Source organism: Nestor notabilis, unplaced genomic scaffold (assembly GCF_000696875.1).
Source record: "Nestor notabilis isolate BGI_N333 unplaced genomic scaffold, ASM69687v1 scaffold6823, whole genome shotgun sequence".
Classification (NCBI taxonomy): domain Eukaryota; kingdom Metazoa; phylum Chordata; class Aves; order Psittaciformes; family Psittacidae; genus Nestor; species Nestor notabilis.
In genome coordinates this window covers 27,489-48,784 of record NW_009920509.1, presented here as the reverse complement: position 1 = coordinate 48,784, position 21,296 = coordinate 27,489, and the positions used below count along the sequence as shown (strand labels likewise).

Genomic DNA, 21,296 nt, shown 5'->3' with positions numbered 1-21,296 from the left:
GTTCAACCCTTTCTTATTTCTTTAACTAATTGCAAGTGAATTCTGCAAGAAATAAAAAGATCCACCAAGTGAAACCCATTGCTGACTTTATACCAGTGGGCACCATAATAAATTGTATACAATGTGTACATGAACAAGGAAAGGTACCAAAAAGAGGGGAGGGTGTTAAAACGAAAAAAAGGGCAGGGAAAATCCTGTGCTCTGTCTACTTTGTGTCTTCTAATTTACTGATTTTAAATAACGAATGGCCCACTGGCTAGCTTTTTCTAAAACTTGACATGCGGGTAAGGGTGGAATGTCATAAGGTAGTTTGGTTCAAGAGGGCATTAGTTTTCCTCTAGAGAGGCAATAAATTCTGCCACATACAATTATTTTTAGTCACCTCTGTACGTTTTAAGATGCTGTCTCAACTGTCCTCTGGCATTCCATGTGCCTGCCCCATGCCTGCAGAAATTATAAAATAAGTAAATACCTATCCTTACGTCTGATTTTTGCCAGATCATTCATGCAGAGCTGGTCCTGGAACTTAAAACTTTGGCTGGACTCCATAGCAGGCCTACCACATGGTGGGAGCTCATTTGAGAAGACATTTGCACCAGAAAACTGGTGGGTCTTCTAACACCTGTGTGCCTGAAGGGAGATACAGTCAGGAAAATAGCTTAGAGAACCCCTAGTACTCTGTGACTGAAGTCTGCAAGATTATTGCACAGTGGCAGGATGTTTGCTGTGCCTCTGTGATGGGTTTGATGACCATTTACAGATTTACCTATGAAGCTGGAGGATTGAGGTTGTGATGTCATAGCTGTATGCATATGTCTTTCTGTACATGGGTTGCTGGATGATTTAATTTGTCCCAGCTTCCTTAGCAAGGCTGTGACAAGAGCTGGATCACTGATTCAGCTGAACACTAACCCCCAAAACAAAACTATTTAGCTATAGGTTCTCCTGAGGGCTGCAGAAGTGATAAAGTACATTTGCAAGCAGTGTAGTTTCTGGAGTAGTACTCCAAATAGGACTACTATGGCTACTGAAGTAACTTTTAGATGAAGTTTGATCCCTGTGGGAGGGAGTCTAGGATGTGCTTGGTTGCAGTAACAGTGACTTGAGGCCAACTGACAGGCAAGATCTTAAGGAGGCTTCTCCTTGATTAATGATGCAGAGCATCTGAAACTAGCAAATACCATAGACAGGGCAGTGCAAGACTGTGTGCTTCTCTTTTAGTGTAATCAGTGCAATAAGCATTTTTAGGTTTTCTAAGTGCCTCTGAAGTGATACAGATTGCCAACACTTCAGCAGTGGTTGGGAAAGTCAGAAGCTTGAGAACCATGAACATTATTGTAGCTTAAAAAATATAAAATACAATAAGAAAATGCTATGTGCAATCTCTTTTTCCTGCCTCTTCATCAAAAACCTGATCATTCCATGACAGTAGCAGCTTTCTCTTTTGTTTGTAATCAACATCAGAATAAGTGAAGGAGATCAAGTAAATGCAAACAGATTTTAAACTGTCTGACATCTACCTCCTGCTTCAAGCTGAGAAGGCAAATCTTTAGCAAATCTTTTAGCATCTGCATATTGTTATAAATCAGGTCTGATACGTCTAATCATACTTTTTCTCAGTATCTGTTTATTTTATTTCAAATTATTGTTTTACTTTTGAGGTGAATGTGTTTCATGTCCTTAGCCGCAGTAAGCAGGTGTAACATTGCCAAGGAAGAATAAAAGTGAACAATAGATACACAGGGGTTTTCAGACAGTGCATCAACTTTTGGATGTACTGGCTGGGTCTTCTTTTCCACTCTGCAGTAATCCGTGCAACAGAAAAATGTTACGCCTCTGTGCAAAAGCCTGCTTGAAACTAGCTATATCGTTTTATGTTTGCTCTCAATGAGAAAAGTATAGTGATGAAGCCATTATGGTTCGAAGTCTTTTGATGGAGGCCTATTAATCACTTTTCCTTTGGCCTGAGAAGTATATAATTCCTATTGTCTCAGCAGCTGTGAAGTTCATAATCTCTCTTCCTCTGTATGATTAGTAACGACTGCATTTAGGCTCCAGTGAGTAACTATTGTGTGTTTGTTTTCTTTCCTACCCGCTAATGAATTGATATATATGTAATTCTAATTCACATTGTTCTAGTGTGATAGCAAGTGTGATGCTAACTGCTTGGGCTGTTCTGTGGAGTTTCAATTGAATGCCTCCAAGCACCAACAGAAAATGGAAACATCTGCTTTCCGAGCTGTTTTTTGACTGGTTGGGTTACTCAACTTGTAAAACCAGCAAAAAGAGCAAGTAAATTTTCCTTTTATTTGCCACTCAATTGAATAATCAGAACTGATAGGAAATAATATATTTTTTTCATCTTCTTTGATTAAAGTTAAAGCTGCTTGTATGCATTTCCTTTCAAAAGCTTTATTTTGGAAAACATCCTGAACTAAATGTCAGGGAATGCTAAGAAGGGTAGGGAGAAGGATCAAGCCAGGTTGTAATGTTTTCATTTTTGCAGTTGTGGAGTGTTTCACTTTCAAGTAATGTTTGTTACTTAATTTCTATGAACTCATGTTTCCAACCAAAACTTCTTTTCTAAATTGGCACTAAAACCTCCTCTGACAAACTGCTGAGTGAAACCATTTAGAATATATATTTTTTTAAGTATAGAGAAAATTGAATCAGCACAGATTCTTTTCTAACACATACAGTTTGAATAAGTAGGCATTTTCTGATGAGAATTCCTAAGCAGTTCCAGTAGCAGTCTCTTCTGATGAACCACAAGTGGTACCTAAGTGACCAGAGATTTTCTCTTGTGGCCTATCTACTGATTCATCCTCTGCTTTTTACTGATTTCCACAAGAGTGGGAAAATCCCCTACTGAAGCATAACATCTATTTCATTTGTTGTAGTTTGTCTACTAGCAAGCAAAACCAAAACAGAGACCACATCACTGGCTTGTGAGATTTACATCAGGACAGATCTTTTGTTTTCAGTTTACAAAGAGCCTAGTACAAGTCTCATAACTGAGATGAATGGCAGTAGTAGAAATAACCAGTAAGTTGAGCTGGTAAATTTGCATAAATCTCAGCATATCTGTAGTAATTCCACAGTGTCTGTGCGGTGTCCCAAATACTGTAGAACGTAGAAGAAAATTGTAATTTAATTGTGGAAGGAAGAAAACGGGAGTTGTTTAATTCAAGCTAACAAACTATCATGAGAATTGGATTGAAAACCACTAAACTTGGTAGAAACTGTCTTCTTCTGTTCATTACCCCTTCTATCACCCTCTGAAAAACAAAATTCTGAACTGTTTAGGGCTGAGGAAGAAAATTTCTACATAGGTAGGTGTCCTATGCGCCCAGTTTAAATCAGATGACTAGAAAACAGTTCTTGCATGCTCATTAGAGTTATTCCTTGGAACTTGTCCACAAAACGATCTCTGTGAAATAACTGTGGATTTATGGCTTGTTTGATGGCATGACATCCATCTCGTGCTCAGCAACCCAAGACCATATCCCCCCAACGTCTAGGAGGAACATCCAGTGAGGTCAGGAAGTGAACCTCTACAAAACTCTTTCAGCAAGTTAATGTCATTTATTGATCCTCTGCCAAAATGTTGGGTAGAGTCTTGCAAGTGCTCTGAAACGTCACCTAGCCGCTTCTGGCGAAGCGAGAGATTTTACCAGAATGGATTTTGATGAAGGAGCTACCCATGCCATCTGGCATGCACACCAAGCCATGTGGACATGCTCTGCTGAGAACCCTGTTGGCAGTGCTGGAGAAGGGAAATGTGTGCCAAGCACAGTGGGCTCTTACCACCTGAATTTGTGCACAATTTGGCCCTCATCTCATGCTGCAGCCGACTAGAGCAAACTGTCAAAATCAATAACCACGAAGAGCAAGTGCTCACATCCAGATAAAGTCCATGTGTTTGCGTGAGTGACTGAACTGCTCAGACTTCAGACAAAGCTTGTTCTTTTCAAAATGTCTGTGGTCAGCAGAGCCCATGTTCGTGTGTGCCTCTACAGTGATTTTGTCCTTTAGATCTCTCCTGTCTTGCTGCTACTGGTTTGGAAAAAAGGTTGAAGAAACTGTGCTTTCTCCTTTCTCTCTCACCAAGAACAGGAGCACTGAGGCAGTGTGGGTAAAGGGTTTCTCCACATCTACAGCATGGCTGAAGTGGGCATATTCCTGCACCAAGAACAGTTAGTTCCAACGCTTATAGAGAGCACACTCAAAAAGAAGCAGGCACAGGATTACAACAAACCAAAACCCAACAACAAATCAGAATGAAGCTCCCCCACTCCCAAGAAAACAGAGTATCCCAAGTCTTAGCTTTCATCCAGCCTGGGGCTCTTGGGTAGAAAGTTAAAAGTAACCACTGTAAGCCCCCTCACTGTACCCCAGTAATGAAGTTGACAGTTTCTGCTCTTCTCATGTTTAGAAATACTTCAGGGTTTTCCTGAATCGATTGAGTTAACTATAATCTTTCCAGGGACCATAACATTGACAGAGGTTGCCTGACTACAGCATGTTTTGGCCTCCTTCATCAGCACATGGTGCTGGGAAGGGTCCTTGGAGGCAGCAGTGCTGGAAACATGCCTCGCAGGAAATCCCCAGCTCCCAGTTTGGCTTCCCTGTGAGCCCCTGCTGGGACGGGCAGGAAGATACTGAGTGGGGACCAGCATCTGCTTGTGACATTTCAGTCACGGTATATTTTTTGCCCTGAAGAAATGCCACAAGCAGACCTCCAGGGAGAGGACTGTCACTGTTCGGCCTCTCTCCCATTTCCCTTTTCTTTTCCTGTTCACTGCACATTATAATCTTCTTCAGTCACTTTCACGGAGATGTCTATAACAATGGATCCCCTGGATCCTTTGCCCAATAAACAAATTATGGGGAAGTAAAGTTCTGCTCAAATGATAGAGCAGCCTTCTGGCATTGAAACTGCTGTCATTCCTGGGCCAAGCAGAAGAGTTCTGTACTTTTCTTCTCAGTCCAAAGGAGAAATTTCTGCTGTAATTAAGAACGGGTGAGAGTGAGCTTTGTGCTAATAGCCCTAATCAATTAGGATTATCCCTTGGCTGGGACTAATCTCTTTAGCTATGGAACATGCCTAAGTGTCTCAGACTGGGTGACTGGCTCTTAGGGTAGCATCCCAATTTGTTCTTGAAAAGATGGAAATAAGATGAGAAAAGGAACAAAGGAACAATACATTTACTTTGATAGTGGATTGCTTTAATGAGCGACTCAATAGACACAGAGGCATCTGATGTGTTTCATGGCACCGAATTTTCTAGGTATTACAATGCAGGTATCTGTAATCTGTAAATGTATATGTTTAATGAGCTCTTGTGTTTGAATACAACAAGATATAAATTACAGTGAACACAGAATCTTTGTATTTTTCCAATGCTTGGTGGCTGGTAATATGAATGATTCCACAGCCAAGGGTGTGAGGTTATGAATAATTAGATTTTTATATGTAACATCACAAAAGATTTACTAGATATGGGATTGGATTTCTTGATGCATGAATCTTAAACCAAGCAAAACATTGTTCTTTATAGACTTGCAGCTTCTATTTGAGTTGGTCTGATCAATAGGATCAAATGGTTTTGCATACACTACATTTAAAGAAGCAGTGTTCTGTTTCCACAAGGTGTGCTGGAAAGGGTGACATATTGTGTTGGGAAAGAATTATTGTCGTACAGAAGCTTAAGTTAGAGCAGACTTTTAGAATAGTGAGCCTGGCAAACTGCAGCACAGTGCAGCAGTCAGCACTCCTGTGTCTCTTTGGGGAGATACTAATCCATGAGAGGTCACCAAAATTTGTAGGCAAATGCATCGTTAAATGCTGCAGTAATCACTAGGACTAGGCACATGCTGAAGTTGAAAATATGCTCAAGTGTCCTTCTGGATAGATATAAAAGTAGAGCACCAGTTTGTAATTTTAATACTTTTCCTGTAGCTCCAACTGACTTTAATCTACCTGTGCCATTTAATCTACCTGTGCTATTCTTTTCCTTTAGAATAATGAACTCTGTAAACTCCTGGGGATTTTAGCAGAGCTCTGTAGACCAGAAAAATAGGACAAAAAATTAATGTTAAGTATTTCTTACTGTACTGATGTTCAAGGAGACTGTGATTGGTTGAGTTTCTGGACACTTAAGGACTTTCAGCCAGCTTTTGCTGTTATACAAGTAAAGATTGATTACAGTAGAAAGCCAAATTATTTGTTTGTGTGGGACAAGGGTCAGGCAGTGTACTGTTTGTGTTGATCTAGCATAACTTTACAATAGAGGAATGTGATCCTGATGCTTTTGTGAAAGCACAGGTATGTCCTGTGGCTATTAGTCAGCCTTTGGTGAAATGTCTCTGGGTTTAAATTTGCTGTGTTAATAAGGCATGGAGTTATTGGATGATGAGCTGTCAGTGTCTACGCTTAGAAATAATCAGGCATGGCTAGTGGCGAGTTTCCATCTGGTGCAGAATGCATGGACAGTCCGCTTGCGGGCAGTGAAATCAGGAAATAAATGGCTTACCTGGGGCAGTCTCAACTGGCAGAAATCACAATATTCATTTCCTCCTCTTCATGTCATCCATCTTTAGTGACTTTCTCCTATGACAACAGCCTCCATCTGCAGAAGACGCCACTTGATTTTGTTGTCTGTGCACTGTGATCTAGGCACCTGGCACTGGATCATCGACAATTTCATTGGTAAAGACCAAGGGGAAAAAAAGGTAACTTTGTATTAGCTGTTCCAGCAGTGCAACTAACTTACTCTTCAGCAGTGTTGGAGAGCAGCCATATCCAGCCAGTATACCTGCTGCTTCTGGTTTGCTACATATCTGTGTTTCAAGCAAAGACAAGCAAATTCTGCCATCTTTATCCTGCATTTTAGCCAACGCATCAAGACCGTGACATCTTTTTGCCTTGCCACGTTTTCCTCAGGGGATGGTGACTGGGCTGACAGCCCTTGCCGAGATTGTGGTGAGCCCATTTGCTCACCTTCACAGCATCAGCAAAAGAGTACTGAATACCCTGAAGACTGTGGGAACATGGACACTGTCTTGTTTTTGTCACATCTGAATTATCCTGTATTGTTTTGAAGAACATCTTCTCAAAAACAGTCTCAAGGCAAAGCTACATTGTAAAAATGATCCAGAACATCCATTTCCTTCCCATGTGCTGTAAAGATGCTGGGCTGACTTAATAACATTACCACTGTCATCCCCTGTCCCCTCCAAATACCTCTGAAATTGCTTTGCCAGCAACCCATAATTACAACCTTTAGAATGAAGATCAACAGAATACTCCATCTTTAAAGGCAGCACAACTAGGATACTAGCACCGACATGATTTGCAGGGCTGCCCTTGCAAATTAGTACAAAAGTTGGCATGAAGATTCAGGATTTTATCCATGACACCTTAATGACTGTGTTTTAGGTAGACCTGCTCATCAATAGCATATAGCTTATATGGTAGCAACAAACTACTACACATTAAGTATATGTGAAATGCTATAGCTGCAGCAAAACCAAGTTTTAGCAGAAGCTGAACCTTGTAAATCACTCCCACAAATTTCCTTGAGCATCTGTTTGGGAGCCAGAAGTCGCTGGAGCACAGCCAAGGAGCCAGGCAGCCACCTCCTGACAACGCCTCTATGTTAGGAAGGGTTGAGCAAAGTCACTCTTAGGAGGGAGTTAAGTATTAGCCCTGTTGTACAACCACTCAGTGAGACATCAAGAATATAGTTCATGCCACCGGGGCATGTTCCAGGACAGTGGATGCAGCCTGCAGCAAGGTCTGGAGAAGGGCTAGCATATGTTGGTGAGCAGAGGAATGGCAAGTTCACCATTTGAGAATTTGGCTCAGCAAGGATACCATAGGATGTACATGACTTTCAAGGTGGAGTTCTCTCAATTTTCCAAAAGGAATTAAGTGGTACCTGTGGGGAGGTGGACTCAGTCCTCCAGGTCTGTGGAATCTTGAACCAAGCAGATAAATCAGATGAGTCAAACAGCTGGATTCACTTACATTGGTTCTTAGGTGTCAGTGAATGTTCTTCAAAGCATTTCCTTGAACTTCAGTCTCTGCCAGTTTTTTGCAAGATGAGCAAGGGAGACCCAAAGACCAGATGGAGCTAGGATGGAGATTTCACAGTATCATCTCCCCAGAGGGAGTGACAGTAGGCAGGGAGGCTCTGAACATGTAGTGTCTCCCTGGCTTAGTGGCTTGTACAGAAACCCATCCTCTCCAGAAACCTCACATTTGGTGTCTTAGGGTATTTTTACTAGTATATTTCTGCAAAACTGCCCCTCTCTAATGTGCATGAATGAAATCTGCTTGCTGACACTGGCACCTGGACAGCATTTCAACAAGTGGAAAAAATCCTGAATCCAATGGCCTGTGATGCAATGTGTGTGGGATTCACACCAAGCTTGGTTCATCAAGCATTCAGTTCGCACAGCCTTGTCCAAGACTGATTAGCCAATGGTACTGCTGATTTACGTCTCTATCCTGTTGCAGGTTTATCGGACTGCATTGGTTTGGTCTGATTTTTGCCCTGTCCATCCAGGCACTGACTATGCCTGCCTACCTATCATGCTGGTTTTGTTGCCACTTGCAAATGGAGTGAGCTGGGATTGACATTACCTGAGTGATTGATCATTGGAGCTGAGAACTACTCCCACTTAAAAGAATTTGTCTGGAGGTATTGCATGGTGAAAAGTACCAGAAACTCTTTGGTTTCACATTTTCTGCCTCACTCATTTCAGCCACTGAAATGGTATGACAGCAGACAAGGAGCTTTACAATTGCAGAGTCCAGAATCGTATCACTGGCTTTGGAAACCAGGTCTAATGATTAACCAGTGTTTTTTTAAAGTCACATCACGTCAGGCCTGGGAAATGCCAACAAAATGCACTCCAGAAGCTTGGGCTGCTGCTATTTCCTAATTTGATGGGTAGAAACAAGTCTTTGTGCTGTATGGATGTGCTGGTATTCAACTTATGTATTTTGAAATAAAGCACCACACAATATTCCTTTATCTATATGTGTGTACTGAGGGCTGTGTTTATGACACCGCTTCAGGTGTTAGCAGCTTCACTTCTGCTGTGATGTGAAGCAATATAGTGAAGTGTTTGGCCTAAAGTTTATCTTCCATCTGGCCAGTATACAAAGTGACAGTGCAAACCCACTGAGATTGCACATTTTCTGCGTCATGTTGTAAAGGCCTCCAGTGCAGGGGATGGGAGTGAAGGAAGTGTTGACAGCTGAAAATGTTACTGGACATTTGTAGAAGGAAAGAAAGTTATGGCAGAGCAGTGGATATACTGACTACCCCAAATGTTAGAGAACAAAATACCCAAAAATGGTATTTTTTTTTTCTTTTGGTCACAGCAAGGGTATTTGTCATATTCCCTTTTGATAGAAATACCAAAAATAGCTATTTTTTTTATCAGTTAATTTGATAAAAGTACTCTTTCTTTGTCTCCATCCACCTGTGTTTGCATTTATGAGAAAGTTACAGGCTATTTTTCTCCCAACCCATCTAAAAGGTGTTTTGGGAAAGTACAATTGTTTTTGGTGAGATTTTAAATTCTGTCCAGAAGAACTCTTTGTGTTCTTGTCCTGTTGTCCCTTTTCTTCCTACACCCTCCTTCATTCTTCTTTGCAGTAGAAATGTAATGGAAAATTAGTGCTGTTAACTCTTCTGGTTATGGCAAAGATACCTCCAGAATATGTCACTCCCATAGACATGTAATAATGCAACAAGAGTCTTTGAGTACGAGCAGAAAATTATCCATAAAGGAATAAAATTTGTCTTATTTTCCCACAAAATCACTGTGACTGTAATATTGACAGGTTTTTGGATTTTTCTCCTGAAGGATTAGTCAACCACTGGACTTTTCCTAAGACTGTGCTGGTCCTTTTTGTATTACACTTTCCTCTTTTTTTCCTTTCTTTTTGTTAAGGGTCAACTATTCTTCTAAGCTGTGTAAATTCTCAGCTTGCCAAGCTAAATATTCCAGACAAGGAGATACTTGTCCAGAGTAGTTCTTCTATGGTAATGCACCCTGACCTTTCAAGTAAGGGGCACTCGACGTTGTGAAACAAGCTCTCAGCATGCAAGATTCCACTGGAGCGCAGAATGCTTCCACTCCCCCTTCATGCCATACCCCTTTGACGTGGCATGTCATGACGAGTCATGATGGGACCTGTCTTAAAGGTTGTTTTATGGTTGTGACTTCGGCTGCAAGACTGTTTTATCCCTGCAAAGAGAGCAGGCGTGCTTGAAATCAAGTGCTAAAAGTCTGACTATGCTGTTCCTGAGAGCACGACTCTGACCTCTTGTTGCTCATGATATTTCTGTAGTCTCTGTGACACCAGTTAGTCCCTCTTGCTCCTGTGGAAGAGCCTGATTGTGCTAGAACACACTCATCTAAGCAGCTCTACAACATGGACACAATTGCTGGCCCACCTACCACCACAGGAATTTCTGTGCTCAGCTCTAAACTTCAAAGCTGTTATTTCTCTTGTTTTGTCTTGTACCAAAGTAGACAGAATAACTAAGCAGCAATCCAGGGGCTAGCAGCGACTGTGTTTTGCTAGTCTGAGCAGCTATAATTCAGCTTAATGAGACTGTCCTGCACATAGAGGTGCCCACCTACTCTTCCCTCTTCCTTTTCCTTTCCCTTGTATTTGCTGTCGCAGGCAAAGTCTAGAAGCTGCTGAAAGTCTCCAGAGCCTGGAAAAACTGTGGGATGGTAGGAGGTGGTGGTGATGGCTCTGCTCTTCTTTTCTCTGTTCCCAGGTGGCATCTTTCAACAGATGCTGCTGCAGCAGGGAGAAGAAAGCACCCAGGAGAAGTTTAGGGTCTGCTTCTACCACATGAGTCAGGAGATGTTTGAAGGTCTGGTCTGTCTTCGTCCTAGGGCAGGGAGAGTGGCTGTATATTCTGTAGGGTATGCCTAATATTTAGGCCTTTGCCTCCGGTTCTGGTCAGGGAGTTGTTTTGCTTTCTCAGCTAGTCTGAGAATTTTGAGCCCATGAAATAGACTCAACCCCAAGATAAGGGTCAGGAAGAGACTCACACATGACACTGCTTTCCTTGTGGAATGGGAATCACAAGGTTGTCTTCCTCAACCCAAGTGCTGGCAGCAGCTGCTGTCGTCAGCATATTGCTGGCCATGGTGGACATGTAGGACCGCCAGAACAAATTGTGTTCCTGGGTGAAAAGACTGTTCAAATTTCTAAATCCAGTTTCACAAAACCCAGTTGCTTAACTGATGTTTTCCACATGACTGTCTCCCCATCCTGCATATCCTCAGTCTGAAGGTGTTCTCAAATATATAGACTTTCTCTGCTGTTGCATGGATGAGGATCTTTGTCCTGGGTTGAGCAGTGGCAGTCATTTTTTCTCCTTCTTAGTAGCTGGTGCACTGCTGTGTTTTTGACTTTCAGTCTGGGAACAACGCTGATAACACCGATGTTTTTAGTTGTTGCTCAGTAATGTTTACTCTGACCAAGGACTTTCTCAGTCTCATGCTTTGCCAGAGAGGAGGGGAAGCCAGGAGGAAGCAGAGGCAGGACACCTGACCCAAACTGGCCAAAGGGGTATTCCATACCACAGCACGTCATGCCCAGTATAGAAACTGGGGAGAGTTACCCGGAAGGCCCAGATCGCTGCTCGGGTCGGGCTGGGTATCGGTCGGCGGGTGGTGAGCGGTTGTGTCCTCTCCCCTTGTTATTCCTCTTATCATTACTATTGGTAGCAGTAGTGGTTTGTATTATACCTTAGTTACTGGAGTGCTGTTATCTCAACTCGTGGGAGTTACATTCCTTCGATTCTCCTCCCCATCCCTCCGGGAGCGGGGGGAGGAAGGAAAAGGGGGGGGAGTGAGCGAGCGGCTGCGTGGTTCCAAGTTGCCGGCTGGGCTTAAACCACAACAATATTGTACCTGCTTCCTACTGAAAAGAGTCAAGACATCAACAGATAAGAATCTCTTGCCAGTGCTGTGGAGACAACAGTGTTGTCCCTCTGCTTTGCCTGTGGGAGCTGGCAGCAGCACTCATATTAAGATGCTGGCCAAACTTAAACTCTGCTGTGCCATTTGAGTAACAATGGTCTCTTCTCAGATGGAAAAAAAGGTGAGGGGAAGAAAGAGCAAATTCTGGGGGCTAAGCAGGATGGTTTCTGTTTGTCTCTCTTAAATTGAACACAAGTATGGGTTTTTCCCCTCTGTTTCTTAATTTCTGTTTTCTTTAAAAATGCCGGAAATTGATGGGTTTAGAACCTAGAGAGCCTTTCATTTGTCAGAATTGTCTTATTCCCAAGATTAAATAAGCACAGCTCCCTGAGACGGGAACTCACACTGATAACTAAGCCAGATTAACCATTTTTGCTGTTCTGATGCGTAGGCTGGCCTCAGGAACACCCACAGATTGCAGTACTGACGCTGCAAGAGAGTATTCTGCATGGCTGTGTGCCTCAGCATGTAATCCGGGCTGATTCCTCTTATGTGCCTCTGGTCTCAGATCCCCATGGGCTCTTGAATATTGTTCTGCATCCTTTTTTTCTGGGTTCAGTAACTGCGCTTCATTTCTTTAATGAGACCAACCTGCAAAATTAGAGAGATTTTAGCTGTAGAATATCAAACTCATACTGTATATGAGCAACCAACTTCCTACCCCTGGTTGCCTTTGGCCCAAAGATTATGTTTCTAGTGGAGTGCACTTGTATTTTGTACTGTAACATATTGTATACCCTTTATAACTGGGGAATGACAACCTGGGCTCATGGGTGTTTGCTGTCTCTCAAGTGAGACATGCTACAGCTGCCCATGCTTTGTGTTGACAGACTTGGCTCTGGGTATGAAGAAACATAAACTTGCTAGGAACTGTTGCTTCAGTCCAATGAGTAGGTTCAATCAGCAATGTAGTATATGTACACTTTACTAACAGGGATGAATATAAGACTATAAAAGGAGTGTGAGATTAACATGTTTGCATAGAAAATTGCAATTTCAAGGAATTTCTCCATTGCACAGTTGTTCATTTATGCCCGTGTAATTGACTTATAAACACCTTTATCCTGTTAAAAAGCTATTTACATGCTTAACTGCTTGTTCGCTATCCATACTCCTCATGTGTAAAAAACCTGACAATTAATGCCAAGATTAATTCCATGTGTTTGCAGAAGTGGGCCCACAGATGGCTGCTAATTTCCCTTGGCATCTTTATAAGCCAATATGTTTCTGTTATTTTATTTCCAAAATAAACACTATGCATTTACTTTATTATATTTGACGTAATAATTTCAGGTTTTGTTTTGCACTACGAGGCTCAGAGCCCTCAGGGTAGCTTTCCTCATTATTAAACAACAGTTATATAGTTGTCGTTAGTGAATTATGTTTGAAGACATGCTTAACAAACAAATGCGCAGCAGTTTCTATAATAAAGTGAAAAACACACCTTTGTAAAATGTGTTTTTCCAAATAGAAAGCATAAAGTGCTGTTCAGAATTGATACCTTTAATTCTTATTTTGTCCTCTCTTTTAATGAATGAAAAATGTGTGCAATCTAAAGAGGAAAATCATGAGAAACAGCATTCACAATGAAGTGGGACAAAGATTGTTGCCGACTTAAATATCTCTTTAATCTCAGTTAATGTTTGAAATTATTTTAACGGCAGAAGTGACTTGCAGCAGGGCCTGATCACACCAGTGACCATATGCTCATGATCCAAGCCATGGGACCTCTCAGGCTTCTCAGCATATGGACGTGTTGGTGTCTCACTTCTCCATCTCCAGGCACTTTCCCTAAGGTCAACCCCGTAACCACAGCCCTCCTCTCAACACAGGCCTCCTAGCTGCCTGAAACAGTTGTGCCCAGTGCTTTTTGTATGTATGGTGTTCTTTCAATCCCACCTTATGTGATTGATTGCCTTCATCTGTGTAACTGGAAATTTGGAAGTCTAGAATTTGTAAAGGACAAGTTCTTTAGCCAGAGTTCCTGAACTGCAGAATTTGCTCCTGTGCAAGATGTAGTGCTGGCTGAAGGAAGCAGGTAATAATCCAATGGCTGTTGACAGAATTGGAAGATACATTATACATGCAATCAATCAGCTCCGTATTTGCACAATAGATTTAATTACATGGTAGAATTAATTTATCAAGTTTTCATATTTATACTTTGACTATTCATCATCAGGTTTCTGTATGCATTTTTGGAGGGGTTCTTTTTTGGTCTGGTCCAATTTCTGCTGAACTGCTCTAATTTGTTGGATATGTCATTGTAGTTGCAATGCTTTGCTGCTTTTTTCTTTTTTTTTGTTTTTCTTTTGCTTTTTTATGCTCTGAAAGTAACATCTTTTTCTTTATCTTTTTTAAAGATAAAGACATTCCCTGCTGATACATCTAATCCTTTTTTCGATCCTTTTCCAACAGTACCACAGTTTTCTGTAAGTAGAACATGCAACTAAAGAACTGTGTATTTAACACAATTCCAATGATTTTTTTTAACAGTGTAAGAAACTTATATATTAAGCAACCCTCAAAAAAAAAAAAAAAAAGAAAAAAATCCAAGTAGAAATTAGAGTGCAAATCAGTTAAATATTCCCATTATATAAATAACTTGCCTGCATTCAGACATTGCTGCTTACTAGACAGAGAACTAAGAGTTAATGGTCAAGGCTCACCACTAATGTGGTCGGTCCCAAAATGTTGTTCAGTTCAGGACTGTAGAATACAATTGTGAAGTTCCAGAGCATCTTTCCAAGCAGCAGTAAAGGAATGAGAAGACTTAGTCCTCTGTCTAGGGACTGCATGGCCTCCTGCCTGAAACCATCTGCTGTGCCATCACAAATTGGGGCTTGATTTTCATTGAATTTACATCTGAATTTTAAGTAAGAATTACAGTTAGTGTTGGTGATTACAATGGTATCCTCATATAAACTCCCATGGTTACTTAACAACTTGAATCAAGTATTGAGCTTAACTCCAGTACCTAAAGGGGGGCTACAAGAACGGTGGAGAGGGACTTTTTACAAGGGCAGGAAGGGATAGGACAAGGGGCAATCTCTTTAAACTGAAAGATGGGAGATATAGGTTAGATATTAGGAAGAAATTTTTCACTATGAGGTTGGTAAGGCCCTGTCACAGGTTGCCCAGAGAAGCTGTGGCTGCCCCATCCCTGGCAGTGTTCAAGGCCAGGTTGGACGGGGCTTGGAGCAACCTGTTCTAGTGGAAGTTGTCCCTGCCCATGGCAGGGGGGTTGGAACTGGGTGATCTTTAAGGCCCCTTCTAACTCAAACGTTCTATGATTCCATGACTCTTGTTAAACTTGTGCAGAAGTTTGGATGTAGGCGTTTTGATAAGATAAACTATTAAGAAAAATATTATAAGGAACATAGAAGCTAACAACCACCTTATATAAACAAAACCTTTGTACATAAGGAAACAGTTATTTGACAATTTAAAAAATAAGTCCAATCTAAGTCCTACTTTAAGGGCAGAGCCATTATGTAGTAAGTATGACAAAATTACCTAGTCTGTAAGAAACACTCTGATTATAATTATAAACTACAGCAAGTGGCTTACAGTTTTTAAATTACATTGGAAAAATGAAGCATTTCAGATTTTAACCTTAACTTATACTGGTAGCAGCAATCTATACGTGGCATATTATCAGAGATAAGTAACTTCAACTTGGGCTCATGGCCCAACAGTGTCTGTGTTTAACGATCTAAATATAGAGGCTTTTCTTTCACAGTAAACCTGATCATGGGATTGATCTCTTGTTTTTCTCCACATCAGTATTTTAAAGCCAAAGTTAGTTAGCCTTTCCAAGCTGTGTCAGTGCCACTGTTGAGCTTTAAATAAAGGTACCCGAAAATACATGGGAATAAGTCACAGCACTAGTTTTCACTAGGTCAGTCAAGCCCAGATAGTACAACTGTGGTAGAAGATAAACCAAAGTTACAGTGTTTGTGTCTTTCATGCTACTACTTCATATAAGCAAGAAGATACGCTCAAAATAGCTTTCCCTCAAATTAGTAATGATTGTTAGGAAGTTGGTTTTCTGCCTATGAGAGTTACGATAAAAGCAAAATTTAGGAAGGCTATATAAAATGTTTTTTCATTATTTGGGTGATGGAACTTCAAAATGTAACAGAAACTACCCTGATATACTTACCCATAGAATTTCCATCTTGCAGAAAATGGCTGTTTCATGACAAATTCCAATGTAGACATTTTTGTAATGCTCTGTTGGGAGAGAAGAAGCAAAGTAAAACTCAAGCTAATCTTTCTGAAGTTCCCTCTTCTCTCCATAGAGTCCCATTTCCCTGGGCAGAGGTGAATCCAGAGCACAAACACTTAAAACACCATTACAATAAAAATCTAATGGTGTGTGATCCATCATAGGTTTCCATACGTGAGTGAGTTATGTACAAATAGGTGTGGTAAACGAGCAGCTACTGAAAGGACTGCATAAAGATGGGAAAACAATTAGGAAGGTCAATTAGACTTCGGTCCTGTGTTCCATGGTCCTCCATCCCAGCCCAAAGACACATCCTTCTCCCCACCAACATTTCAGTTCATCCCGATGCACGGGCTCTGTCGAGGGCTTGAGCTTCTTGCCGAAGGCTTCCTACACCACAGACAGGAGCTGTAAGGCAAAGGTCTAGATCAGTGCTTAGACTTGCAGGCAGATTTAACTATCAATGTCCTCCAGTCACACACAGTCCCAGATGGTAACATTTGTTAATGCTTTTCCTTGTTTGTTTGGGTTTTTTGCCTTTTTTTTCCTTGCTTCCCGTTCTCTTTTTTTCATTTTTTGTTTTTTTTTAGCTTGGAGTAAAACATTGAAATGTCATTGAGGGGGAAAAAAGCTAAGAATGGTGACATTTGGAAGGCTTTACCTTTTGCTTAGGGCTTCTAATTTGGTGGTGCGTATGCAGCTGTGTTGCTCTTAGCAGAGGTAAAATAAGAGAACGTGGTTGCCTGGAATGTTTAAAAACAAACTGCATGCCAGGAAGCCCTCTGAATTTCAGACATTTCTGTAGAGAAATGGCAGGCTCCATGACCATACTCACAGGCTGGTATGAGTCACATAGATTTAAATTAATGGAATTATATCTGTTTAGACCAGTGAAATATTTGGCTCAAACATATTGTGCAAGCAAATATATACTGTAAATGTACTATTATCTGGAGCAAACACACTTTAGGACTCAGAGCAAATCTTCAGCAAGTGTAATTTGTCATTGCTCTGCTGATTCCGGTAAGGCTGGGAGACCTTCCATCAGCTTCACAGAGTGGTACATCTTCATAAAGTAAATTAAGATCTGGCAGCCCTCAGACCACATGGATTCTGTATGAGGAACACCAAATTTGATTCTCCTAAAGCTTGTAAGGTTGAGTTTTAAAAGTTGAATGTCAGAGAAGTTCAAACAGGTTGTGTTAGTCAGTATTTACACATATAGCTGGCCAGGTGTGGAGGAGGAGTTTCTTTAGTTGGTTTTGCACTTTCCATTTTACTAATTTCGTGAAGTTAATGGAATTCCTTTTGCTTCAGAGATTGTTTTGGAGCACATCAGATGCATTTAGCTGAAACGTGAGCAGAAAGTTGCAATGGGCAAGTAAACCTAACACAGCCATTCTTTCCTGGGCTCAAATAATTGTCCTACTGATTAAACTGATTCGTTTGTGGTTAGCATTGATCCTGTGTGGCTTGCAGAATTCGAGAAATAATTAAGACAGAGAAAAAAAAAAGTTGCTATTCAAGCAACTGCTCCATTATGATGGTGACTTAACTTCCTCTCTGCCTTAAACTCTGAACCAAGTCCAGAAGAAAAAGTTGTCAAGAAAGAAATGCAGCTGATACCAGGAGAATACTATCCACTGTGGTTTGCATGAGAAATAGTCCATGCCAAAAAGCAAGACAGGGCTGTTTTATTTTTAGGGATCCTACCCCTCCAGTTGCATTATCTGGCCCAGTCTTTAATACTGCAGTGCTGAAAGATAGGAGATTGCTTGCTTGCTGTTTGTCTTAAAACAGCATTTCCAATATTGCTTTTACGTCACCTGTCACTAGATACTGCAAGAATATATCTCTTGAGGCATGTTCTAGTTAGTAAGTGTGGGAAAGGGATGGACACTTTGAAACTTGGGACCCACCAGAAAACTGTATAGCATTTCTGAAGAATCATCCAGAAATCTCATGTAGTCAGCATTATGCTTTATTTTTAGGGAAAACACAATAATGATAAGCAGCATTCTCCAAACTGATTATGTCTTTTATCCAAATGCTGCCAGTCCCATACATGGAGTTTCATCTCACATAGGGCATGTTGCCATTAAGCTTGTCCCTTGGGCACATCTCTGAAAGAGCCATCAAAAGAGGTGGCTGTCCAGTCCAGCACCTATGGAGGTAGTACTGAGCAGCTATAGCTACAGCCTCCTGTTTGTTCTCATTATCATTTGTTGTTACTGAATGTTTGGCAATGAATTGGGTGGTGAAAGACAGCAAAAGCTAATCTACGCTTTTTCCTTTCTGTGTCTGTATATTTTTTTTGTAGGCAGAATTTGCAGACAGCAAATTACAATGCTGTACAGTGCAGTCATCCCCTAAGATAACGCTGGTATCTCCATCGCCTGTACTGAGATCTTTGGCAGACACTATTCCAACTCCAACGGTCCAGACGGTATACACATCGCATAAACCGATTTCGCTGGCAGACAGGTACTGCGCAATTCTTCCACAGAAATACTATGAAGCTCTCTGCATTAAAGGAATCAGCTTGATTTTTCTTTTTCTTATCATAATAATTATAAAGAGCCATTTCCCCAGTACTAAAAGATTTCCACTTGCTGCTTGACACCTACTTCAGAATAGGTGGGTTCTGTAAAGAAATATCTATAACTCTCATCTGCTCTGAGAAAAAGCCCCTGCCTTAATTAACTGCTGCAGCCAGCAGTGTACCATTTCTGTGGCCAGCAGCCTGAAGAGTAAGTGTCATGCAGATTTTCCTCAGGCAAGTCTGGACCACAAAGGTTTTCTCTCAATAGTTGCTGTTGCAATTTGTATTTTGTAATTAAATATCCGTGGGGGAAAGCTGAGGTTAAGAAATGTCTGCTCTTCTAAATGAAAAACAGACCCTGGTTTTCTTTCTTTTTCCTCTTTATATTTTTTTTAAGTCGTGTCAAGCTACAGCAGTCTTTCTTGTAGTTTCTCAGAGAAACAATAAGCCATCCCATCTTTCCACGGGCAGCCTGCTATCAGTTTTCTATTCTTCAGTCTTACCAGTTTTGCATGCTGGCTTCTTATTCTAGAATGTAACCACAGCTGAAGTTCCCAAGTTGATAAATTACTGAATACGAATGTAGAAGTGGATATGCTCAATATTTCTGGAGCAAAAGAAGTCCTATGTTGAAAAGCATTTCTTTGGCATCATTATAAAAGAGGCTTTTTCACTTTCAGATTCGTGGTCAATTCCCCTTTTCATCTGCGAATTATTTCTTGCAGATGGTGGTTTAATTGCACCTGCACACTTGTTCAACATTGCTAACTCATTGAAAAATTTATCGTCCCAGTGAAAATGTAATTCTGAAGCTGAAGTGCTGAACTCAGCTTCTGTAGGCTGTCTCAAAGGCAAGTGGGTGATTCCACCCTGGCTTGTTCATGAATGGGCGGCAAGGTTTCTGCACTGCAGTTTAAATCTCCGAACTGTTTTACAAGCGTAAAGATGCTTAACTGTCAGAACAACACAGGAAACAGTTTTGTGTTGGTTTCCCCCTCTTTCCCCTACACGCACACTATTTATTAAATGGAATCACTAACTCAGGACATTCCCAGTGTCGCAGAGTGTGCTGGCTCTGGAATGATGTGGGGTGTGAGAGCAAGGACTTTAGGCTCTGCTTCCCACACCCTGATGTGTGCAGGACTGTAGTAAATTCCACGAATATAGGTGTTCCCAACATCAGACCATGCTGAGGAGCAGAAGGCTGAAACACCCGTCTTTTGTGATGGCATTTACTGTAGCTGTTTCATTTATAGAGTCCTTGTCCAGTTGTCTTTGAAATCAGTAGCCTTTAATGGGGTGAGATGACATCCTAAATTGTTTTGCCATGTGGGTCTTTTGATGTCCTGTTTCTTGCCTCTGTTTGCTCTTCAGAAATACCAAGCGGTACTTGTTTCTGAATCGGTCATCAGTTATTGGCCTTTTCACTGAATTGAGCCTGACCTTTTCTCCCCTCCTTTGGTATTTTGAAATTGTTGATTATTTTAAATTGAAATCTGAGACTTATTGTTGTCCCCATAATTGGCTGTTTGTGCATTAATTACACAGCGCTGAGACTCTGAGGCGTGAACTTGAGAGAGAGAAAATGATGAAAAGACTCTTGATGACAGAATTATGAAATTCACGCTTCCGTCAGATGGAGACTGGATTGGGGCCTTTCATGTGCCTTCTGTCTACATTCCTCTGCTTCTGTGTACTCAACATAATGCATCAGGAAAATGTGTGATACCTGGCTCACCTGGATTCACCATGGTTGGTTAAAATGAAGTCTCAGCTAGACTTTAACTTGAAGGAGTCCCTTTGTTCATTTGCTGCTGGGAAATCAACCTTCAATCCTTTATCTCTCCTGAGATTTTATACTATTAACACAATTAATTTCTGGTTTGGTTTTGGTAAATCTAGGGCAAAAAGGATCAGCAAGGAGCATACTGATTTCTATTGGGAAACACTGTTCTGTACATATGTTAATAAGTGCACAGAAATTAATGTTATGCAGAATATTTTGATAGTAACATAGAAAATATGTCATTTTGTACAACTGAAAATTGCAATGAGCTACTGCTATTTGTTAAAGAACCATTTTTAAAGCAGAAGAATGATTATTACATCCTAACCCCAGGACTGTTAGTTTCCACAGAAAAATAAACGGCTGTCTTACTCAATTCCTAACCTTAACCTTCACTCAGAGATATAAATAGCTGCAAGGGGAAAAGACACCCCATCATACAGGTATACACACCCAACACTCCCTATAGATTGTCATCTTGACCTAAACCTTCAACTAAATCTTACTGTATTTCCATTAATGGAAAAAAAAAAATCAGTTGTTTAAAGTAATTTGCTACTGACTTTCTAGCTTGATACTGACTTTTTTTAACTGAGTGAGCAGCTTTACCCTCTCCAGGTTGCCTAGGCATTAAGGCTTGCCCACACTCAGACAGCTTCTGCCCGGCACTGAAGGCTGCAGAGCCTCAGCTGTGTGAACGTAGCTCATGC

General features: G+C 41.0%; 1 protein-coding gene across 1 annotated transcript in view; it reads left to right on the top strand.

Moving 5' to 3' along the window:
* Positions 1-21,049, top strand: part of EPB41L4B (erythrocyte membrane protein band 4.1 like 4B) — a 123,721-nt gene extending 102,672 nt beyond the window's left edge. Inside the window, exons 23-25 of the mRNA XM_010010695.1 lie at positions 14,391-14,459; positions 18,579-18,742; positions 20,349-21,049. Coding sequence (XP_010008997.1) covers positions 14,391-14,459; positions 18,579-18,742; positions 20,349-20,418 — 303 coding nt within the window. The 3' untranslated portion in view covers positions 20,419-21,049. The remainder of the gene's footprint in view (positions 1-14,390; positions 14,460-18,578; positions 18,743-20,348) is intronic.
* Positions 21,050-21,296: the final 247 nt, after the last annotated feature.